At 41.0% G+C, this 20,507-nt stretch overlaps 1 protein-coding gene across 1 annotated transcript in view; it reads left to right on the forward strand.

Annotated features, from left to right (window-relative positions):
- The first annotated feature begins 17,196 nt into the window (after window positions 1-17,196).
- FECH (ferrochelatase) overlaps window positions 17,197-20,507 on the forward strand; it is a 47,726-nt gene continuing 44,415 nt past the window's right edge. The window contains exon 1 of the mRNA XM_077282495.1: window positions 17,197-17,466. Coding sequence (XP_077138610.1) covers window positions 17,325-17,466 — 142 coding nt within the window. The 5' untranslated portion in view covers window positions 17,197-17,324. The remainder of the gene's footprint in view (window positions 17,467-20,507) is intronic.

A 20,507-nucleotide genomic window follows, 5' to 3' on the forward strand; every position in this document is an offset into this window, starting at 1 on the left:
AGAAACCAAATAATATTAAAAAAACCAAAAAAATAAATAGCCTTTCTATGGCCCACTGAATGAGAGAGAGAGGTGGCACACCCAGGAGTCAAGACTGGCACACAAGCTGAAAGGGCAATATTACTCTCCCACTGTTTTTTTAGGTATTTTTTGTTTTTTAAGGGAGACTTTAGAAACCAAATAATATTAAAAAAAAAAACAAAAAAAAAAAAGGCTTTCTATGGCCCACAATTAGAGAGAGAGAGGTGGCACACCCAGGAGTCAAGACTGGCACACAAGCTGAAAGGGCAATATTACTCTCCCACTGTTTTTTTATGTATTTTTTGTTTTTTAAGGGAGACTTTAGAAACCAAATAATATTAAAAAAAACAAAAAAATAAATAGCCTTTCTATGGCCCACTGAATGAGAGAGAGAGAGGTGGCACACCCAGGAGTCAAGACTGGCACACAAGCTGAAAGGGCAATATTACTCTCCCACTGTTTTTTTTATGTTTTTTTTTTTTTTCAGGGAGACTTTAGAAACCAAATAATATTAAAAAAACCAAAAAAATAAATAGCCTTTCTATGGCCCACTGAATGAGAGAGAGAGGTGGCACACCCAGGAGTCAAGACTGGCACACAAGCTGAAAGGGCAATATTACTCTCCCACTGTTTTTTTATGTTTTTTTTTTTTTTCAGGGAGACTTTAGAAACCAAATAATATTAAAAAAACCAAAAAAATAAATAGCCTTTCTATGGCCCACTGAATGAGAGAGAGAGGTGGCACACCCAGGAGTCAAGACTGGCACACAAGCTGAAAGGGCAATATTACTCTCCCACTGTTTTTTTAGGTATTTTTTGTTTTTTAAGGGAGACTTTAGAAACCCAATAATATTTAAAAAAATAAATAAATAGGCTTTCTATGGCCCACTGAATGAGAGGGAGAGAGGTGGCACACCCAGGAGTCAAGACTGGCGCACAAGCTGAAAGGGCAATATTACTCTCCCACTGTTTTTTTATGTATTTTTTTTTTTTTAAGGGAGACTTTAGAAACCAAATAATATTAAAAAAACCAAAAAAATAAATAGCCTTTCTATGGCCCACTGAATGAGAGAGAGAGGTGGCACACCCAGGAGTCAAGACTGGCACACAAGCTGAAAGGGCAATATTACTCTCCCACTGTTTTTTTATGTATTTTTTGTTTTTTAAGGGAGACTTTAGAAACCCAATAATATAAAAAAAAAAAAAAAAAAAAAGGCTTTCTATGGCCCACAATTAGAGAGAGAGGTGGCACACCCAGGAGTCAAGACTGGCACACAAGCTGAAAGGGCAATATTACTCTCCCACTGTTTTTTTATTTATTTTTTTTTTTTCAGGGAGACTTTAGAAACCAAATAATAAGAAAAAAAAAAAATAAATAAATAGGCTTTCTATAGCCCACTGAAGAAGAGATAGCACACACAGCAGTGGCACACAAGCCCTGACTGAGGCCAATATTTTTCTACCACTGATTGATGTAGTGTTTTTGTGTTGAGGTAGAATTTAGAACACAAATCACGGAAAAAATAAATAGGCTTTCTATGGCCCACTCAGTGAGAGATGGCACACACAGGGATGGCACTGTAGCAGAAATGCCAATCTTAATCTCCCACAAAAAAAAAAAAAAAAAAACAGGGACTGTCCTACAATTACTATCTCCCTGCAGTAATGTAAGCCAGGTATGGCAGGCAGCAATAGGAGTGGACTGATGCACAAATTAAATAAAAAGTGTGGACAAACAAAAAAGATAGCTGTGCAGAAAGGAACAAGAGGATATGTGCTTTGAAAAAAGCAGTTGGTTTCCACAGTGGCGTACACACAGCAATACAGCTATCACGGAGCCTTCTAGGGCAGCCCAATGAGCTACAGCGCTGAGGAAAAAAAAAAAAATAGCTTCCACTGTCCCTGCACACCGAAGGTGGTGTTGGACAGTGGAAATCGCTACAGCACAAGCGGTTTGGTGGTTAGTGGACCCTGCCTAACGCTATCCCTGCTTCTGACGAAGCGGCAGCAACCTCTCCCTAAGCTCAGATCAGCAGCAGTAAGATGGCGGTCGGCGGGAACGCCCCTTTATAGCCCCTGTGACGCCGCAGACAGCAAGCCAATCACTGCAATGCCCTTCTCTAAGATGGTGGGGACCAGGACCTATGTCATCACGCTGCCCACACTCTGCGTTCACCTTCATTGGCTGAGAAATGGCGCTTTTCGCGTCATTGAAACGCGACTTTGGCGCGAAAGTCGCGTACCGCATGGCCGACAAGCACAGGGGTCGGATCGGGTTTCATGAGACGCCGACTTAGCCAAAAGTCGGCGACTTTTGAAAATGATCGACCCGTTTCGCTCAACCCTAATCAGGGGCTCTCCAAATGCGACATGGCATCCGATCTCAATTCCAGCCAATTCTGCTTTGAAAAACTAAAACAGTGCTCCTTCCCTTCCGAGTTCTCCTGTGCGCCCAAATAGTGGTTCCCCCCAACATATGGGGTATCAGCGTTCTCAGGACAAGTTGGACAACATCTTTTGGGGTCCAATTTGTCCTGTTACCCTTGGGAAAATAAAATCGTGGGGGCTAAAATATCATTTTTGTGGAAAAAATATATTTGTTATTTTCACGGCTCTGCGTGATAAACTGTAGTGAAACACTTGTTGGTTCAAAGTTCTCACAACACATCTAGATAAGTTCCTCGGGGGGTCTAGTTTCCAATATGGGGTCACTTGTGGGGGGTTTCTACTGTTTAGGTACATCAGGGGCTCTGCAAATGCAACATGACACCTGCAGACCAATCCATCTAAGTCTGCAATTCAAACGGCGCTCCTTTCCTTCCGAGCTCTGCCGTGCGCCCAAACAGTGGTTCCCCCCCCATATATGGGGTATCATCGTACTCAGGACAAATTGGACAATAACTTTTGTGGTCCAATTTCTCCTGTTACCCTTGGGAAAATAAAAACGTGGGGGCTAAATATCATTTTCATGGAAAAAAATATATTTTTTATTTTCGCGGCTCTGCGTTATAAACTGTAGTGAAACACTTGTTGGTTCAAAGTTCTCACAACACATCTAGATAAGTTCCGTGGGGGGTCTAGTTTCCAATATGGGGTCACTTGTGGGGGGCTTCTACTGTTTAGGTACATCAGAGGCTCTGCAAATGCAACATGACACCTGCAGACCAATCCATCTAAGTCTGCATTTCAAACGGCGCTCCTTCCCTTCCGAGCTCTGCCGTGCGCCCAAACAGTGGTTCCCCCTCATGTATGGGGTATCAGCATTCTCAGGACAAATTGGACAATAACTTTTGTGGTCCAATTTCTCCTGTTACCCTTGGGAAAAAAAAATTGCGGGCTAAAACATCATTTTGTGGAAAGAAAAAATGATTTTTTAATTTTCACAGCGCTACATTCTAAACTTTAGTGAAACAATTGGGGGTTAAAAGTGCTCACCACACATCTAGATAAGTTCCTTAGGGGGTCTTCTTTCCAAAATGGTGTCACTTGTGGGGGTTTCCACTGTTTAGGCACGTCAGGGGCTCTCCAAACGACATGGGTTCCGATCTCAATTCCAGCCAATTTTGCATTGAAAAGTCAAATGGCGCTCCTTCCCTTCCGAGCTCTGCCCTGCGCCCAGACAGTGGTTTATCCCCATATATGAAGTATCAGCGTACTCAGGACAAATTGCACAACAACTTTTGGGGTCCAATTTATCCTGTTACCCTTGGGAAAATAAAAAATTTTGGGCAAAAAGATAATTTTTTGTGAAAATTAATATTATTTTTTTTTTTACGGCTCTACATTATAAACTTCTGCGAAGCACTTGGAGGTTCAAAGTGCTCACCAAACATCTAGATTAGTTCCTTAGAGGGTCTACTTTCCAAAATGGTGTCACTTGTGGGGGTTTCCACTGTTTAGGCACATCAGGGGCTCTCCAATCGCGACATGGGTTCCGATCTCAATTCCAGCAAATCTTGCATTGAAAAGTCAAATGGCGCTCCTTCCCTTCTGAGCTCTGCTATGTGCCCAATCAATGGTTTACCCCAACATGTGGGGTATCGGCGTACTCAGGACAAATTGTACAACGACTTTTTTGGTCCAATTTCTCCTGTTACCCTTGGTAAAATAAAACAAATTGTATCTGAAGTAAAAATTTTGTGAAAAAAAAGTTAAATGTTCAATTTTTTTTAAACATTCCAAAAATTCCTGTGAAGCACCTGAAGGGTTAATAAACTTTTTGAATGTGGTTTTGAGTACCTTGAGGGGTGCAGTTTTTAGAATGGTGTCACTTTTGGGCATTTTCTGTCATATAGACCCCTCAAAGTCACTTCAAATGTGAGGTGGTCCGTAAAAAAAATGGTTTTGCAAATTTTGTTGCAAAAATGAGAAATCGCTGGTCAACTTTTAACCCTTATAACTCCCTAACAAAAAAAAATTATGTTTCCAAAATTGTGCTGATGTAAAGCAGACATGTGGGAAATGTTGTTTATTAACTATATTATGATATATATCTCTCTAATTTAAGGGCATAAAAACTAAAAGTTTGAAAATTGCTAAATTTTCATAATTTTCGCCAAATTTTTGTTTTTTTCACAAATAAATGCAAGTCATATCGAAGAAGTTTTACCACTATCATGAAGTACAATATGTCACGAGAAAACAATGTCAGAATCAGCAGGATCCGTTGAAGCGTTTTAGAGTTATGACCTCATAAAGTGACAGTGGTCAGAATTCTAAAAATTGGCCCTGTCACTTAGGTGAAAACAGGCTTCGGGGTGAAGGGGTTAAGGGGAGGATGCTTTTTATGCATAGGGCATCATAGCACAAACAGCCCTAAAAGAGAACAGATGCCCTGTTCCAGGAGACCCGCCAAGAAGATGCAGGTTCTTAGCAGAGAAAGGAGCCGCTGATCGTCTGGAGACCGGACCTGCTGCTGAGGGTATGACAGATTACAGGAGAAGATGGATTTAGAAACGACTAAAGATGATGGGTCTACAGAACATCGTAGGAGAAGAGTCCATAGAAGAGGATGGTTTCTTAGAAGCTGGGCCCTTCGAAGAAGGCAGGGCCATAGAAGACGGTGAGATCAGAGAAGTGATAGGATATAAAGATCAGGCTAGAAGAAAGTGGGCCTATAGAAGATTGAGGGTCCACAGAAATCAATAGATTGAAGATGGGTCCATTAAAGAGAAAGGATCTATAGAAAAAGGTACATCAAGATGAAAGAGGGATGACTCATGGAAGAGTGTAAATGAGGAAAGGTTTGTACAAGCGGGTATATATATATATATATATATATATATATATATATATATATATATATATATATATATATAGGAGGGTGGTGACTTTACAAGGCTGTAGGAGAAGATGGTTCTATCAAACAATGAAGGAGAAGATGGATGTTTATTAGAGGGAGGGTGAAGAGAAGTTTGCGGGAAAGAATGATTCCAGAGGCGACTGTATAAGATGGGTCCACTGAAGATTGTAGGAGAAAATGTGTCTATGGAAAAGGATGGTTCCATTAAAAAGGGGAGAAGAAATTGGGCCCATAGAATAATGAGGATCCATAGATGAAGGTAGACATACAGAAGAATGAATGGTTGTAGAAGAGTGTAGAACAAGATGAGCTCATTAGAGAAAAAGGGTGTTTAGAAGGAGGTAAATGTTAATAGGTCTTTAGAAGCTAAAGGGAACTTCGTGAAAGGTAAAAAAGCATGGGTCCATAAAAGGGGGTCAACAAAAGAGAGGAAAAAGACATCTGCCAGTGACTCCACAGACACATAGAATAGGGTACAAGAGGATGGTATTAGAAGATTACAGGTTCAAAAAGTCAGGTCTTTGGAAAAATAAATTTACCCATTTTCTTCCCAGGATCGATACATTAATATTTACATTAAGACCCTTCAGTATGCATGTCCTTGACTGTTTCTCCTCAGCCAATAACCCTTTAGTATCACCTGCCCCGGATATCCTAAGTACACACCAACTATTGTTCACACGATCCTTTTTTTGCTGCGGTTTTTTTCAGGTCCTGATTTTGAAAACCCGCAGTGCAAAACCGCACTGCTGATTTTCCTGCAGTCTCTTCTGCGGATTCCTCTGCAGGTTTTCAACAGCACTTTCCTATTGGTGCATGTTGAAAACAGCAGCGGAATCCGCAGAAAGAAGTGACATGCTCCTTCTTTTTTTCCGCAGCAAATCAGGTCCTTTTTTTCCGGGATTTTCAGCAACGTCGGCACAGCGGTTTCTGTTTTCCATAGGGTAACATTGTACTGTACCCTGCATGGAAAACCGCTGCGGATCCGCAGCAAAAACCGCAGCGTGTGAACATAGCCTCACTGGCAGACAAAGACAGAAGAGGGCCCATGGGAAAAAACAGTATATGTAGCCTTTGCAGTCCAATATTGTGTATATGTAAAAAGCTTTGAAAATGGGCCCCATTAACTCCTGGGCCCCAGTGCGGCTGCACAGGATGCACCAATATGTCCGCCCCAGCTCCTCACCCTGTATCACTGTGGAAGATACGTTACTGACTACTTACATCACTGGGCTGATTAGGGTATCTCATGACATATTTATTTCACCTTAATGCACAATATCAGTTCTATTTCTAAGAGAAGGAAAGTCATTATCTCAGTAAGCGGAGGCGTTGCACTTCCCTGGCAGCACGGCATCGGCACCTTCTCACCTCCTGACAATACTAATAGCATCCCACTATAGAAATGTAAGAAAGAATACCCTAGTGCCATAATAACTGATGCAACACGAAGCGAGGTCAATCCCCACTATCACACGCATTACAATAAACAACGTCCAGCACAACGCTTTTGTTTGTTAGTTTTATTCTTTTTTTACTATTTATATCAGTGGCCAGACTACTACCCTTACCCTTATTTGTGTTCTGACCCACAAGACAACTGGACAACACCTTTCCACATGTCCAACAGGTATATGGATTAATCAGATTAGTTTAAAGAGAGTTTCAACTGGTAGACCCTCCTTGACCACATAAAGTAATACTTGGTCAATAAATAGTTTCTTTCAAAGTTTCTTTTTTGGGTTTTCCGATTTGCTCCAAAATTACTGTAATTGTCCTCCTATAAAATACCGTATGTAACAGCAGCAGCACAGCCTACTATGGAGAAGATGTAGTGCAGTTGGAACAACCTCTTTTATTTACTAAAACCTCAAATAGAAACATAATGCTCAGGCACATTGCAGTAAGTAAATACTTAGTAATACATAAAAACATAGGATACATGTGTCAAGGATGATACTTGGGGGGTCATGCAGATCCCACCACTGTCACCAGTTTGCCAGGGATAACAGCCGAGGTGATCATGCAGATCCCACCGCAGTCACCAGTATGTCAGGCATAACAGCAGGGGGATGTCGCACAGATCCCGCCGCTGTCACCAGTTTGTCAGATGGTGCAACAACACTGCCTCCAATCTTCAGGACAATTATACAATTGACTGACGAGTGATGGATGAGGCCACAGCTGTTTCCACTACTAGGCCGGTTATTGGGGAATTCACAGTGACAGTATAGTATATACAGTCATATGAAAAAGTTTGGGCACCCCTATTAATCTTAAGCTTAATGTTTTATAAAAATAGGTTTTTTTTGCAACAGCTATTTCAGTTTCATATATCCAATATCTGTTGGACACAGTAATGTTTCTGCCTTGAAATGAGGTTTATTGTACTAACAGAAAATGTGCAATCTGCATTCAAACAAAATGTGACAGGTGCATAAGTATGGGCACCCTTATCATTTTCTTGTTTTAAATACTCCTACCTACTTTTTACTGACTTACTAGAGCACTTTTTTTGGTTTTGTAACCTCATCGAGCTTTGAACTTCATAGCCAGGTGTATGCAATCATGAGAAAAGCTACTTAAAGTGGCCACTTGCAAGTTGTTCTCCTGTTTGAATCTCCTCTGAAGAGTGGCATCATGGGCTCCTCAAAACAACTGTCAAATGATCTGAAAACCAAGATTATTAAACATAGTTCAGGGGAAGGATACAAAAAGCTGTCTCAGAGATTTAACCTGTCAATTTCCACTGTGAGGAACATAGTAAGGAAATGGAAGAACACAGGTACAGTTCTTGTTAAGGCCAGAAGCGGCAGGCCAAGAAAAACATCAGAAAGGCAGAGAAGAATGGTGAGATCAGTCAAGGACAATCCTCAGACCACCTCCAGAGAGCTGCAGCATCAACTTGCTGCAGATGGTGTCACTGTGCATCGGTCAACTATACAACGTACTGTGTTTTTTTGCCGCCATGCATAACGCCTTTTTGTATTACCAAACAACTCAATCTTGGTTTCATCAGTCCACAGGACCTTCTTCCAAAAAGAAATTGGCTTCTCCAAATGTGCTTTTGCATACCTCAGCCGACTCTGTTTGTGGCGTGCTTGCAGAAACGGCTTCTTTCGCATCACTCTCCCATACAGCTTCTCCTTGTGCAAAGTGCGTTGTATAGTTGACCGATGCACAGTGACACCATCTGCAGCAAGTTGATGCTGCAGCTCTCTGGAGGTGGCCTGAGGATTGTCCTTGACTGATCTCATCATTCTTCTTCTCTGCCTTTCTGATATTTTTCTTGGCCTGCCACTTCTGGCCTTAACAAGAACTGTACCTGTGTTCTTCCATTTCCTTACTATGTTCCTCACAGTGGAAATTGACAGGTTAAACCTCTGAGACAGCTTTTTGTATCCTTCCCCTGAACAACTATGTTGAATAATCTTTGTTTTCAGATCATTTGACAGTTGTTTTGAGGAGCCCATGATGCCACTCTTCAGAGGAGATTCAAACAGGAGAACAACTTGCAAGTGGCCACTTTAAGTAGCTTTTCTCATGATTGCATACACCTGGCTATGAAGTTCAAAGCTCAATGAGGTTACAAAACCAAAAAAAGTGCTTTAGTAAGTCAGTAAAAAGTAGGTAGGAGTATTTAAAACAAGAAAATGATAAGGGTGCCCATACTTATGCACCTGTCAAATTTTGTTTGAATGCAGATTGCACATTTTCTGTTAGTACAATAAACCTCATTTCAAGGCAGAAACATTACTGTGTCCAACAGTTATTAGATATATGAAACTGAAATAGCTGTTGCAAAAAAAACAATTTTTATAAAACATTAAGCTTAAGATTAATAGGGGTGCCCAAACTTTTTCATATGAATGTACACCTGCAATTCTAATGCATGGAATGTATATATATACCCTGGTATGAAACTACTAGCTGCCATCACCAATCATTTATACAGGCCGATTGGACAACCTTTAAAAGGTATGACTTCAGGGGTGCGGTTTACAGAACAAGAGGAACAGAGCTATTACATATTATATACTTAATCAGGAAAGGTAGGCAGTGTTTATAAACATATACAAAAATGTTACAAAATGGGAACAAAACAATAGGATATATACAATTAAATGGAGTAAAAAGGAATAACAAAGAAAATTACTAAACCTGTGTTATGGAAATGACTTAGAGCTTAGCGGAGAGAGGTACATCCCCTTGGTAAGCTTGTGTGGGGGCTGGTTGTGGGATATGCTAGATCTTTTAGATAATGATGAGATCCCCAACTTTCAGGATATCTTTGGCCCTGGAGGTCCCAGGTGGTAGATATTGTTGTCAAATTTCTTATTGCAATTTTACCTGTCTATAAGGAGGAAACATGGCATGAATAGCACCATCCATCAGACCAATATTAAGGTGGATAGGTTCTGCCAGCCTTACGGTGATGTGACTGAATGCATTATTTCATCTCTTCGCTACAACGCCAAAAATAGATCTCCCATAAATATTGGATCTATGCACACCACTAACTCCATAAGGTCTGGCAGCCGTGCTTTGGTCAGAGGAAGATTATGCCGGGGAAATATACTTCCCCACCTCTGCATAAACAAATCTCAGTCTTGCTGTCTTTTTTCCAGAGCAAATCTCCTGTTGTGGTCATTGCAAGAGGCCCCTACTTCAATGGAGGTAGACGTGTCAGGTCTCTTGCACTTCACCAGTTATAATTAGTTTCTCTCTTGCCCAGCTATAATTAATCCCATATGTTCAATATAAGGGTGACATGTCCCCTCTCTGGAGATGTCTCTATGGATTTTAAATTTTACTCTATGAGAATTTGGTTAACATTTTTTATTGGAAAATACATAAAAGCAATCCTACCACGACAAGATGTACCCAATCAGGATAGTGCCTGACTCTAATAGTAGGATTAAAACTCTTCATTTCTGTCATGTGGTCTGATGTGTTGTGTTCGGGGGGGTGTACAAATAAATGTAAATGTAAACAGGTTCAGGAAGAAAAAAAATCTACTACATCAACAACAATAAGATAAGATCCTCTATAACAATTAATGTCAAAGCTACAAAAACAACCCTCTCTATTAACTACAATCAAACCTACTACCTCAATTTCCACCACAATTTTAATCTGCTTCTAAACATGGTACCACTCCAATACCCTCGAAAATATCAGTAACTTTGAAGACATAATGGTATTTGCTGATATAACCAGTGCAAGACCAACTATGACAGCCCCTTCTTATTTGCCAAGTAACAAAACCTATTAGAGATGAGCAGATGTTGTGAAATATGAATTTTCCAAATTTTCCCCCAAAAATTGAATTTGTGGCAAGGGAAATCTCAATACTGAAAGGCTTGCTCAGAAAATATACAAGGGGAGAGGAGAGAGAGAGAGAACAAGAACCCTACTGACCATAAGAGCTTACACTCTACAGGAGAGAGAGAGAGAGAGAGAGAGAGAGGACCCCACTGACCATAAGAGCTTACACTCTACAGGAGACAGAGAACCCCACTGACCATAAGAGCTTACACTCTCTATAGGAGAGAGGACCCCACTGACCATAAGAGCTTACACTCTAAAGGAGAAAGAGAGGACCACACTCATCATAAGAGCTTACACTCTACAGGAGAGAGAGGACCCCACTAACTATAAGAGCTTATACTCTACAGGAGAGAGAGGACCCCACTGACCATAAGAGCTTACACTCTACAGGAGAGACAGAGGACCGCACCGACCATACGAGCTTACACTGTACAGGAGAGAAGGAGGACCCCACTGACCATAAGACCTTACACTCTACAGGAAAGAGAGGACCCCACTGACCATAAGAGCTTACACTCTCTATAGGAGAGAGGACCCCACTGACCACAAGAGCTTACACTGTACAGGAGAGAGAGGACCCCACTGACCATAAGAGCTTACACTCTACAGGAGAGATGGCCCCACTGACCATAAGAGCTTACACTCTACAGGAGAGACAGAGGACCGCACCGACCATAAGAGATTACACTCTACAGGAGAGAAGGAGGACCCTGCTGACTATAACAGATTACACTCTAGAGGAGAGAGATGAGTTGAGTCATCCTCAACTTTTCCAACTACAACAAAAGTCACCAACTCCATATCAATGACAATCCACCCATGACAACGTCATCGACATTACCGTCATCAAGTCTTGATAATACGGTAAGAGTAGCACCACCTATTATGGCAGCCTCTTCCTTGACTTATACAGTACTGACTATTTTACCCAAAAAATCTACAACCATGTGACATTTCTACCATATCCTGCTCCTGCGACTTCTGCTTCTGTCGCCAGATGCTGCTGCATTCACGTTGCGGGTGGCACTGGTGATAGAGGAGATGTCAGAACCAAGTCTTCCATCTTCTCGCGTGGATGCAGTTCCCTGAAATGATGCCACTGAAAGCGGAATAAAGCATCAGCTACAAACTTCAACTTGTCAGGCACATGTTTTGCTCTAAAAGTAATGTTAAATTATAAGAAACAATGGAATAAGTGTCTAAGAAAGGCAAAGACCAGCGATGAAGATGATGAAAAACCATTCACTTCATAAACAACCTGAATCTTACCTGTTTGTTATGTATCTGTTCCGCGTAAAGTTCCAGAGAACAAAAGGAATTAATTCTAAAAAAAGCATGCGATTTTTGCACAACCCTTTCAATTTCCAAATCTCCGGCTAGGATTACGCCAACGTAACCCGTCACTCCTGCGGCATCGATTTACAGCTGCAGATCGCTATTATCCAACTTGGCTTCTCTAATACATGAAATACTATCATAATCTTGTAGGAAAGATTGCCAAAACTCTCCGATCATCCTTTAGAACTGAAGTTAATCTTATAAAAGGATGCTGGGTTTTTAGCACCCGCTGTCGCTATATACAGGGGCTTCTCACAAAATCAGAATATCATCAAAAAGTGAATTTCTTTCAGTTCTGCAATACAAAAAGTGAAACTCATATATTATATAGAATCATTACAGAGCGATCTATTTCAAGTGTTTATTTCTGTTAAGGTTGATGATTATGGCTTACAGTCAATGAAAACCCAAAAGTCATTATCTCAGTAAATTAGAAAAATTAACAAAAAACACCTGCAAAGGCTTCCTAAGCGTTTAAAAAGGTCCCTTAGTCTGTTTCAGTAGCTCCACAATCATGGGGAAGACTGCTGACTTGACCGATGTTCAGAAGGTGGTCACTGACACACTCCACAAGGAGGGGAAGCCACAAAAGGTCATTGCTAAAGTTATCCTCCCGGTACTCTGTATCAGTTTCTTACCTGGATCTGTATTTTTATGCATCACACTTAGTAAGTTATTGTATGTAGACCCTAAACCTGCATCATGTACTACAATCCTCATCGTTCTGATAACAGTTCACATAAGTGTATGCCGCCTGCTACAGTTCCGCAGCAGAACTGCGCGTATGTGCTGGGGACATTCTCTACACATCTATAGCAAAAGCTATATAACAAAGTTGTTAAAATGACAGTAGTAATTTCTGCTATTTAGCCCTCATCACATAATTGAAAGCATTTTTTATGATCTTTTCACATTTTTTTATTTTGCGCAACTTTTATTATAACAAAAGTTACATAAGTTGTTAAAATGTCAAGTCATTTTCTTTAATTACAAGAGGACAGGTGATAAAACTTTTTTCCTGCTTCCATGAGCGCCAATGGACTGCTATTTAGACCCCCCCCCCCCCACTTTAAAGCATTTTTAATGGTATTTTCACGTGTTTTTGTGCTATTTGTTATTACTTTGAGTAACTTTCTCCATGCCACCAAGTTCTATTGAGAATCTTAGCAAGGAAAGAACTTGTGAACACTGAGCAGGCAGTGATGTGATAAACCTGTCACTCGCCACAAAAACTTCACAAACTGACGCTCGTTGTTTGGAGACTTTTTCTTCATTCACTGGATGCACTTGTCTGTGGTTTTAGGTCATGCATATAGCAGGACGAGTTATATTCTTCAGCTGCTTAAGGCTATGTTCACACATTTGTGTTTTTGCGGCATTTTGTTTTTCCTGCTTTCAAAACCTGTTCTGTTGGCAGTAAAGCAAAACCAAAGAAATGAGCCGGAGCATAAGTTGGTATATGTGCAAAGTGTAGGAGCACGTTCACACTGTGGCTATTTTCCAAAGAAAATCTAAGATAAAATAAAAATGAGCAAATACCCTGTAGGAATTAAGTATGTAAAAAGTAACAGTACAGCTGAATAGCATAGGGGACTTAGTTAACACTATTTTCATAAAAAAAAAAGCATAAAAGCCATCCAACCGCGACAAGGTGACCCCTATCGGTATGGTCCTATCCTCTAGTATTACAACCTCACCTTGTGTCAGCCATTTACCTTCCCATGGGCCAATATCTGAACAGTCGGCCCCAATCCTGCTCTGCCCCATCCATTCTACTCCCCTCTTATCTCCTCTTCCCACAATCGAGTACAAGATTTCTCTCGCGTATCACCCCTACTCTGGAACCCTCTACCACAACACATCAGACTCTTGCCTACCATCGAAACCTTCAAAAAGAACCTGAAGACCCACCTCTTCCGACAAGCCTACAACCTGCAGTAACCACCGATCGACCAAACCGCTGCATGACCAGCTCTACCCTCACCTACTGTATTCTCACCCATCCCTTGTAGATTGTGAGCCCTCGCGGGCAGGGTCCTCTCTCCTCCTGTACCAGTTATGACTTGTATTGTTTAAGATTATTGTACTTGTTTTTATTATGTATACCCCTCCTCACATGTAAAGCGCCATGGAATAAATGACACTATAATAATAAATAATAGTAATAATCTATATTAAGGTCTACCGACACAAATTGAGGTTTTACTACTAGAAAATAGTTCCGTCCCGATGGGTTCACCTTGACGCGGTGGGATGGCTTTTACGCTTTTTTGATCAAAATAGGGTCAACTAAGTATCTTATGTTATTTACACAAACTAATACTTACTAAAGGGTATATGTTCATTTTGTTTTTAACTGACGTTTTGTCTCTTGGCAGTAAAGAGACAAGTTGCTTACAAAAAGCAGGTATTGCTTTTTTTGGTGCATTTTTTTGGTGTAGATTACGTGTCATTTGTCTACAGTACATGTTTAATAACTTAGGCTTTATTCATCAAAAACGCACGGTTGCGGTTTCTCCAGCATTTTTTTTTTTTACTTTCTTATTGCTTTCTGTGGTGACAAAAACACTGCAAAAAAGCTGAAAGAAGTGACATGCTGCAGATTTTTAAAAAAGCAGCAGTTTTCCAATTCAGACAAGCAAAAAAAAAGCAATCGCGTGCATGAGATTTCTGAAATCTCATACCGTTTGCAGGTACTGTAAAAAGCAGCTTTTAATGTGCATTATATGGGATTAAAAACTACAACTCGTACAGCCCTTTTCTAAAATAATAATAATAATAAAAAATGTTTTAGACCTTGGCAGAAGAGGGGTGAAAAATGAGAACTCGAAAACGAAATAAAAAAATCATGTAGTCATAAAAGGGTTAAACCACGGAGCCGAAGAGTGGAGCTCCTGCACAAGAGTGCACACAGCGGTGCCCAGACTTAGTGGTAAGTCTATGGGTGCAGTCACCCCGTAGTTTAAGGAGTGAGGGTCTCAGGACGTGGACCCCATCAATCAATAATTTGAATAATAGGCTTAAAAAAAATATAAAAAAAATTAAAAAGAACATGCACTTGATGTGAACAGAGACTTATGGATCCCTGAAGAACAGATCCATATTGTAGTAAGGGCTTTTTTTAAAGTTTTTTTTTAATAGAATCAGTGCAACATTTACCGTAATCACTCGTAGGCCATGTTCACACATAGCGTTAATTCTGAGGGGTTTTTTTTTTCTGCTGCTTTTTATCCCACATTTTTTCGGCAGGTAAAACATAAAAATAAGCAATATTAATAATCTCTGATTATTGTGTCTTTTTTACAGGTTTTCCCTTTTATTTGATACATTTCAGTGGCAGATTTTTTTTTTTCCTATAGAAAAACAAAAAGGCACAAAAAAAAAATGCAGATTTCAACATTGTCTTTAAAAGCGCGTTGGGCACGAGCCGTCATGAAATCACGTCCACTTAGACAGTCAAACACACAAAAAAAACGGAGCAGAAAAAAATGCAGCTTTTACGCTATATGTGAACATGGCCATATTATATGAATGAGACCGAGCTGCAATACCAGACACAGTCCAAAAGCGAGGGTGGCGCTGTTCCTCATGCTGCATGCAAACATGGTGAACTTTTTCTTTTTTTTTTCGGTTTCCATATACCATAAAACCATTGCATTTCTTCTATTATTAGTGCGGGATGTAACTGCACTGGGTGTAACCGCACGCGGGGTGACGTCACACCCGGGCGGTGCTGGCTTTTGTACTTTTTCAGCATGCACTTTGCTGATTTGGGCAATAAACCCTGTCACTGGAGTTTTATCTGTCACCAGGCAGGGCCTTAGAAGTGTGGGACCCTCTGTTATCAGTAACCACAGGCCGCACACACTTATACCGGCTCCCTACATACATTGGTGGGACCACACTCGCGTTTTGCTGAGTTTGGACCTTTTTTGTCTTCTATTTCTTGCTAAATCCTCACCCAGTGCTATATATTTTTTACATAAAGGTCACAGCTGAAGGTTTGCTACAATTGTATCCAGTTTTGGTAATAATCGTCCTCTTCTATTGTCCTTATACAGTTGGCAACAATGTATCAATGTGCGATATTTGCTAAATGTATCGAGTCCAGTCTGTAATAAAGCGGATCTGTCACCAGATTTTACAGTACAAATTGTATGCATTATTATATAGAGCAGTCAGGCCTGATGAGGCCGGTGTACTTACTGTGATAATCCATGTCAAAATCCTTGTTTTACCCTGATATTAACTAACCCCGTTCCTACATCGTCTGTACATGTGCTGCGTTATACAGATGCCACTTAACGCTATCAGAGCTAGCTCTGATCGCTGCTGGTTAACCTCTTAAATGCCGTTGTCAATCTCTAAATCCAGCAGTTGGTCCGTCCAGACCCAAACCCCTTTCCACAGGACCATGGTGTGTTGCCAAAGACATGGTAGCCGGGGGCTTACCGCTGGCACCATGTGACTGAGCTTCAAAAGAGATTTAAATGGGTTCCTTGTGGTTAGGAAGATTTTGGGACTTAAAAAAAAAGGTAATAAAATGTTTTAAAAAGTATAAAAAGAACAAAACTTTTCCCAATACAAATATAAATGCATAATATATATATATATATATATATATATATATATATATATATATATATATATATATATATATATATATATATATATATATATAGTTGGTATTTCCACTTCCGAAACTGTATGACCTAGTGATAATAGAACATTGTTTAACCCTCACATTAAAGAGAAAAAAAATCGAAATGCCAAAATTGCCCATTGTCTCAGACGGGTAAAGATATAAAAAAGTTGTGACTCTTGGAAAAAGGGGAGGAAAAAAGTGTAAAAACGGAAAGGGGGTGATGTGTGTAATATATTGCATGGTGCCCCACGCCATGACAGGCTGATATAGAAATAACAAGGTGAAGCACAGGATCAAGTGGGATGGAACCAATCAGATTCCAGCTTTCATTTTTTAAGATCAGCTCTCGAAATGTAAGATGAGCTCTTATTGGCTGGATTTGGAACACTCATCCTGGCCACAAAGATCAAGTTTTCATTTATGTTTACCTATCTAAAAATGAAAGCAGTGACCTGATTGGTTACTACGGGCACATGCTTCCATGGCAACCAATCAAATCCCGGCATTAATGTTCCCAGCGGAGGTGACACATAAAAGGCTTACTGTGATTGGCTGCTATGGGCAGTTCCGGGTAGTGACAGTTTAGGCCCTGTGTAGCAGCATCGCAGCCTGATCAGTCACGCTGGGAGGGAGCAGGCGGTCCGCGTGTGCTGTGTGGGAGGCTCCCGGACGGTCCTCTGTGGGCGCATGTGTGTGCGGGCACTGCCCACCGGACGGAGGCGCCTCTTATACAACCGCAGCGGGGGCAGCGGGTCACACACTGAGGGAATGCACGGGCTTCTGTCAGACATGGCTGCCCTGAGAGCTGCGCGCCGGCTGCTGGCACACAGTGAGTGCGGGCTCTGCTTCCTGCTCACCCGGGAGTGATTACACTGAGGAGGGGCCGAGAGCAGCTGTGTATATACTGCTGTATAGTACTGTGTATATACTGACTGCTGAGTATATATACTACTGTGCTGCTGTATATTGTGTATATACTGCTGTATACTGTGTATATACTGACTGCTGAGTATATATACTACTGTGCTGCTGTATGTTGTGTATATACTGCTGTATAGTGCTGTGCTGCTGTATACTATGTGTATATACTACTGTATAGTACCTGTGTACTGTGTATATACTGCTGTATAGTACTGTGTATATACTGACTGCTGAGTATATACACTACTGTGCTGCTGTATATTGTGTATATACTGCTGTATAGTGCTGTGCTGCTGTATACTATGTGTATATACTACTGTATAGTACCTGTGTACTGTGTATATACTGCTGTATAGTACTGTGTATATACTGACTGCTGAGTATATACACTACTGTGCTGCTGTATACTGTGTATATACTGCTGTATACTGTGTATATACTGACTGCTGAGTATACTACTGTGCTGCTGTACTGTGTGTATATACTGCTGTATAGTGCTGCTGTATACTGTGTATATACTGCTGTATAGTGCTGTGCTGCTGTATACTGTGTGTGTATATACTGACTGCTGAGTATATATACTACTGTGCTGCTGTATACTGTGTATATACTGCTGTATAGTGCTGTGCTGCTGTATATACTGACTGCTGAGTATATATACTGCTGTACTGTGTGTGTATATACTGCTGTGCTGCTGTATACTGTGTGTGTGTATATACTGCTGTATAGTGCTGTGCTACTGTGTATATAGTGCTGTACTGCTGTATAGTGCTGTGCTGCTGTATACTGTGTGTGTACTGCTGTATAGTGCTGTATACTGTGTGTGTGTATATACTGCTGTATAGTGCTGTGCTGCTGTATACTGTGTGTGTGTGTGTATATACTGCTGTATAGTGCTGTACTGCTGTATAGTGCTGTGCTGCTGTATAGTGCTGTGCTGCTGTATAGTGCTGTACTGCTGTATAGTGCTGTACTGCTGTATAGTGCTGTGCTGCTGTATACTGTGTGTGTGTATATACTGCTGTATAGTGCTGTGCTACTGTGTATATAGTGCTGTGCTGCTGTATACTGTGTGTATGTACTGCTGTATAGTGCTGTGCTGCTGTATACTGTGTATATACTGACTGCTGAGTATATATATTACTGTGCTGCTGTTTACTACAGTGCCTACAAGTAGTATTCAACCCCCTGCAGATTTAGCAGTTTACTAAGATGCAAATAAGTTAGAGCCTTCAAACTTCAAACAAGAGCAGGATTTATTAACAGATGCATAAATCTTACAAACCAAAAAGTTTTGTTGCTCAGTTAAATTTTTATAAATTTTAAACATAAAAGTGTGGGTCAGTTAATTATTATTCAACCCCTAGGTTTAATATTTTGTGGAATAACCTTTGTTTGCAATTACAGCTAATAATCGTCTTTTATAAGACCTGATCAGGCCGGCACAGGTCTCTGGAGTTATCTTGGCCCACTCCTCCATGCAGATCTTCTCCAAGTTATCTAGGTTCTTTGGGTGTCTCATGTGGACTTTAATCTTGAGCTCCTTCCACAAGTTTTCAATTGGGTTAAGGTCAGGAGACTGACTAGGCCACTGCAACACCTTGATTTTTTGCCTCTTGAACCAGGCCTTGGTTTTCTTGGCTGTGTGCTTTGGGTCGTTGTCTTGTTGGAAGATGAAATGACGACCCATCTTAAGATCCTTGATGGAGGAGCGGAGGTTCTTGGCCAAAATCTCCAGGTAGGCCGTGCTATCCATCTTCCCATGGATGCGGACCAGATGGCCAGGCCCCTTGGCTGAGAAACAGCCCCACAGCATGATGCTGCCACCACCATGCTTGACTGTAGGGATGGTATTCTTGGGGTCGTATGCAGTGCCATCCAGTCTCCATACGTCACGTGTGTGGTTGGCACCAAAGATCTCGATCTTGGTCTCATCAGACCAGAGAACCTTGAACCAGTCAGTCTCAGAGTCCTCCAAGTGATCATGAGCAAACTGTAGACGAGCCTTGACATGACGCTTTGAAAGTAAAGGTACCTTACGGGCTCGTCTGGAACGGAGACCATTGCGGTGGAGTACGTTACTTATGTTATTGACTGAAACCAATGTCCCCACTGCCATGAGATCTTCCCGGAGCTCCTTCCTTGTTGTCTTTGGGTTAGCCTTGACTCTTCGGACAAGCCTGGCCTCGGCATGGGAGGAAACTTTCAAAGGCTGTCCAGGCCATGGAAGGCTAACAGTAGTTCCATAAGCCTTCCACTTCCAGATGATGCTCCCAACAGTGGAGACAGGTAGGCCCAACTCCTTGGAAAGGGTTTTGTACCCCTTGCCAGCCTTGTGACCCTCCACGATCTTGTCTCTGATGGCCTTGGAATGCTCCTTTGTCTTCCCCATGTTGACCATGTATGAGTGCTGTTCACAAGTTTGGGGAGCGTCGTAAATAGTCAGAAAAGTCTGGAAAAAGAGATAATTAATCCAAAGATGTGAAGCTCATTGTTCTTTGTGCCTGAACTACTTCTTAATACTTTAGGGGAACCAAACAGAATTCTGGTAGGTTGAGGGGTTGAATACTAAATGACCCTCTGAAAAAACTTTTCACAATTTAAAAAAAAAAAATAAAGAAATAACATTTTTTTTTTTGCTGCAGTGCATTTCACACTTCCAGGCTGATCTACAGTCCAAATGTCACAATGCCAAGTTAATTCCAAATGTGTAAACCTGCTAAATCTGCAGGGGGTTGAATACTACTTGTAGGCACTGTATATACTGCTGTATTGTGTATGTTCTAAATACTGTGCTGCTGAATAGTGTGTGTGTGTGTGTGTATATACTGCTGTGTGAAAATTATATATATATATATATCTCTATCTATCTATCTGAATGTGTGTGTGTATGTCCGGGATTGGCATCTGAACCGTCGCAGCTACAGGCACAAAATTTTGCACAGTCAC

The sequence above is a fragment of the Ranitomeya variabilis genome, chromosome 1 (assembly GCF_051348905.1).
Source record: "Ranitomeya variabilis isolate aRanVar5 chromosome 1, aRanVar5.hap1, whole genome shotgun sequence".
Taxonomy (NCBI): Eukaryota; Metazoa; Chordata; class Amphibia; order Anura; family Dendrobatidae; genus Ranitomeya; species Ranitomeya variabilis.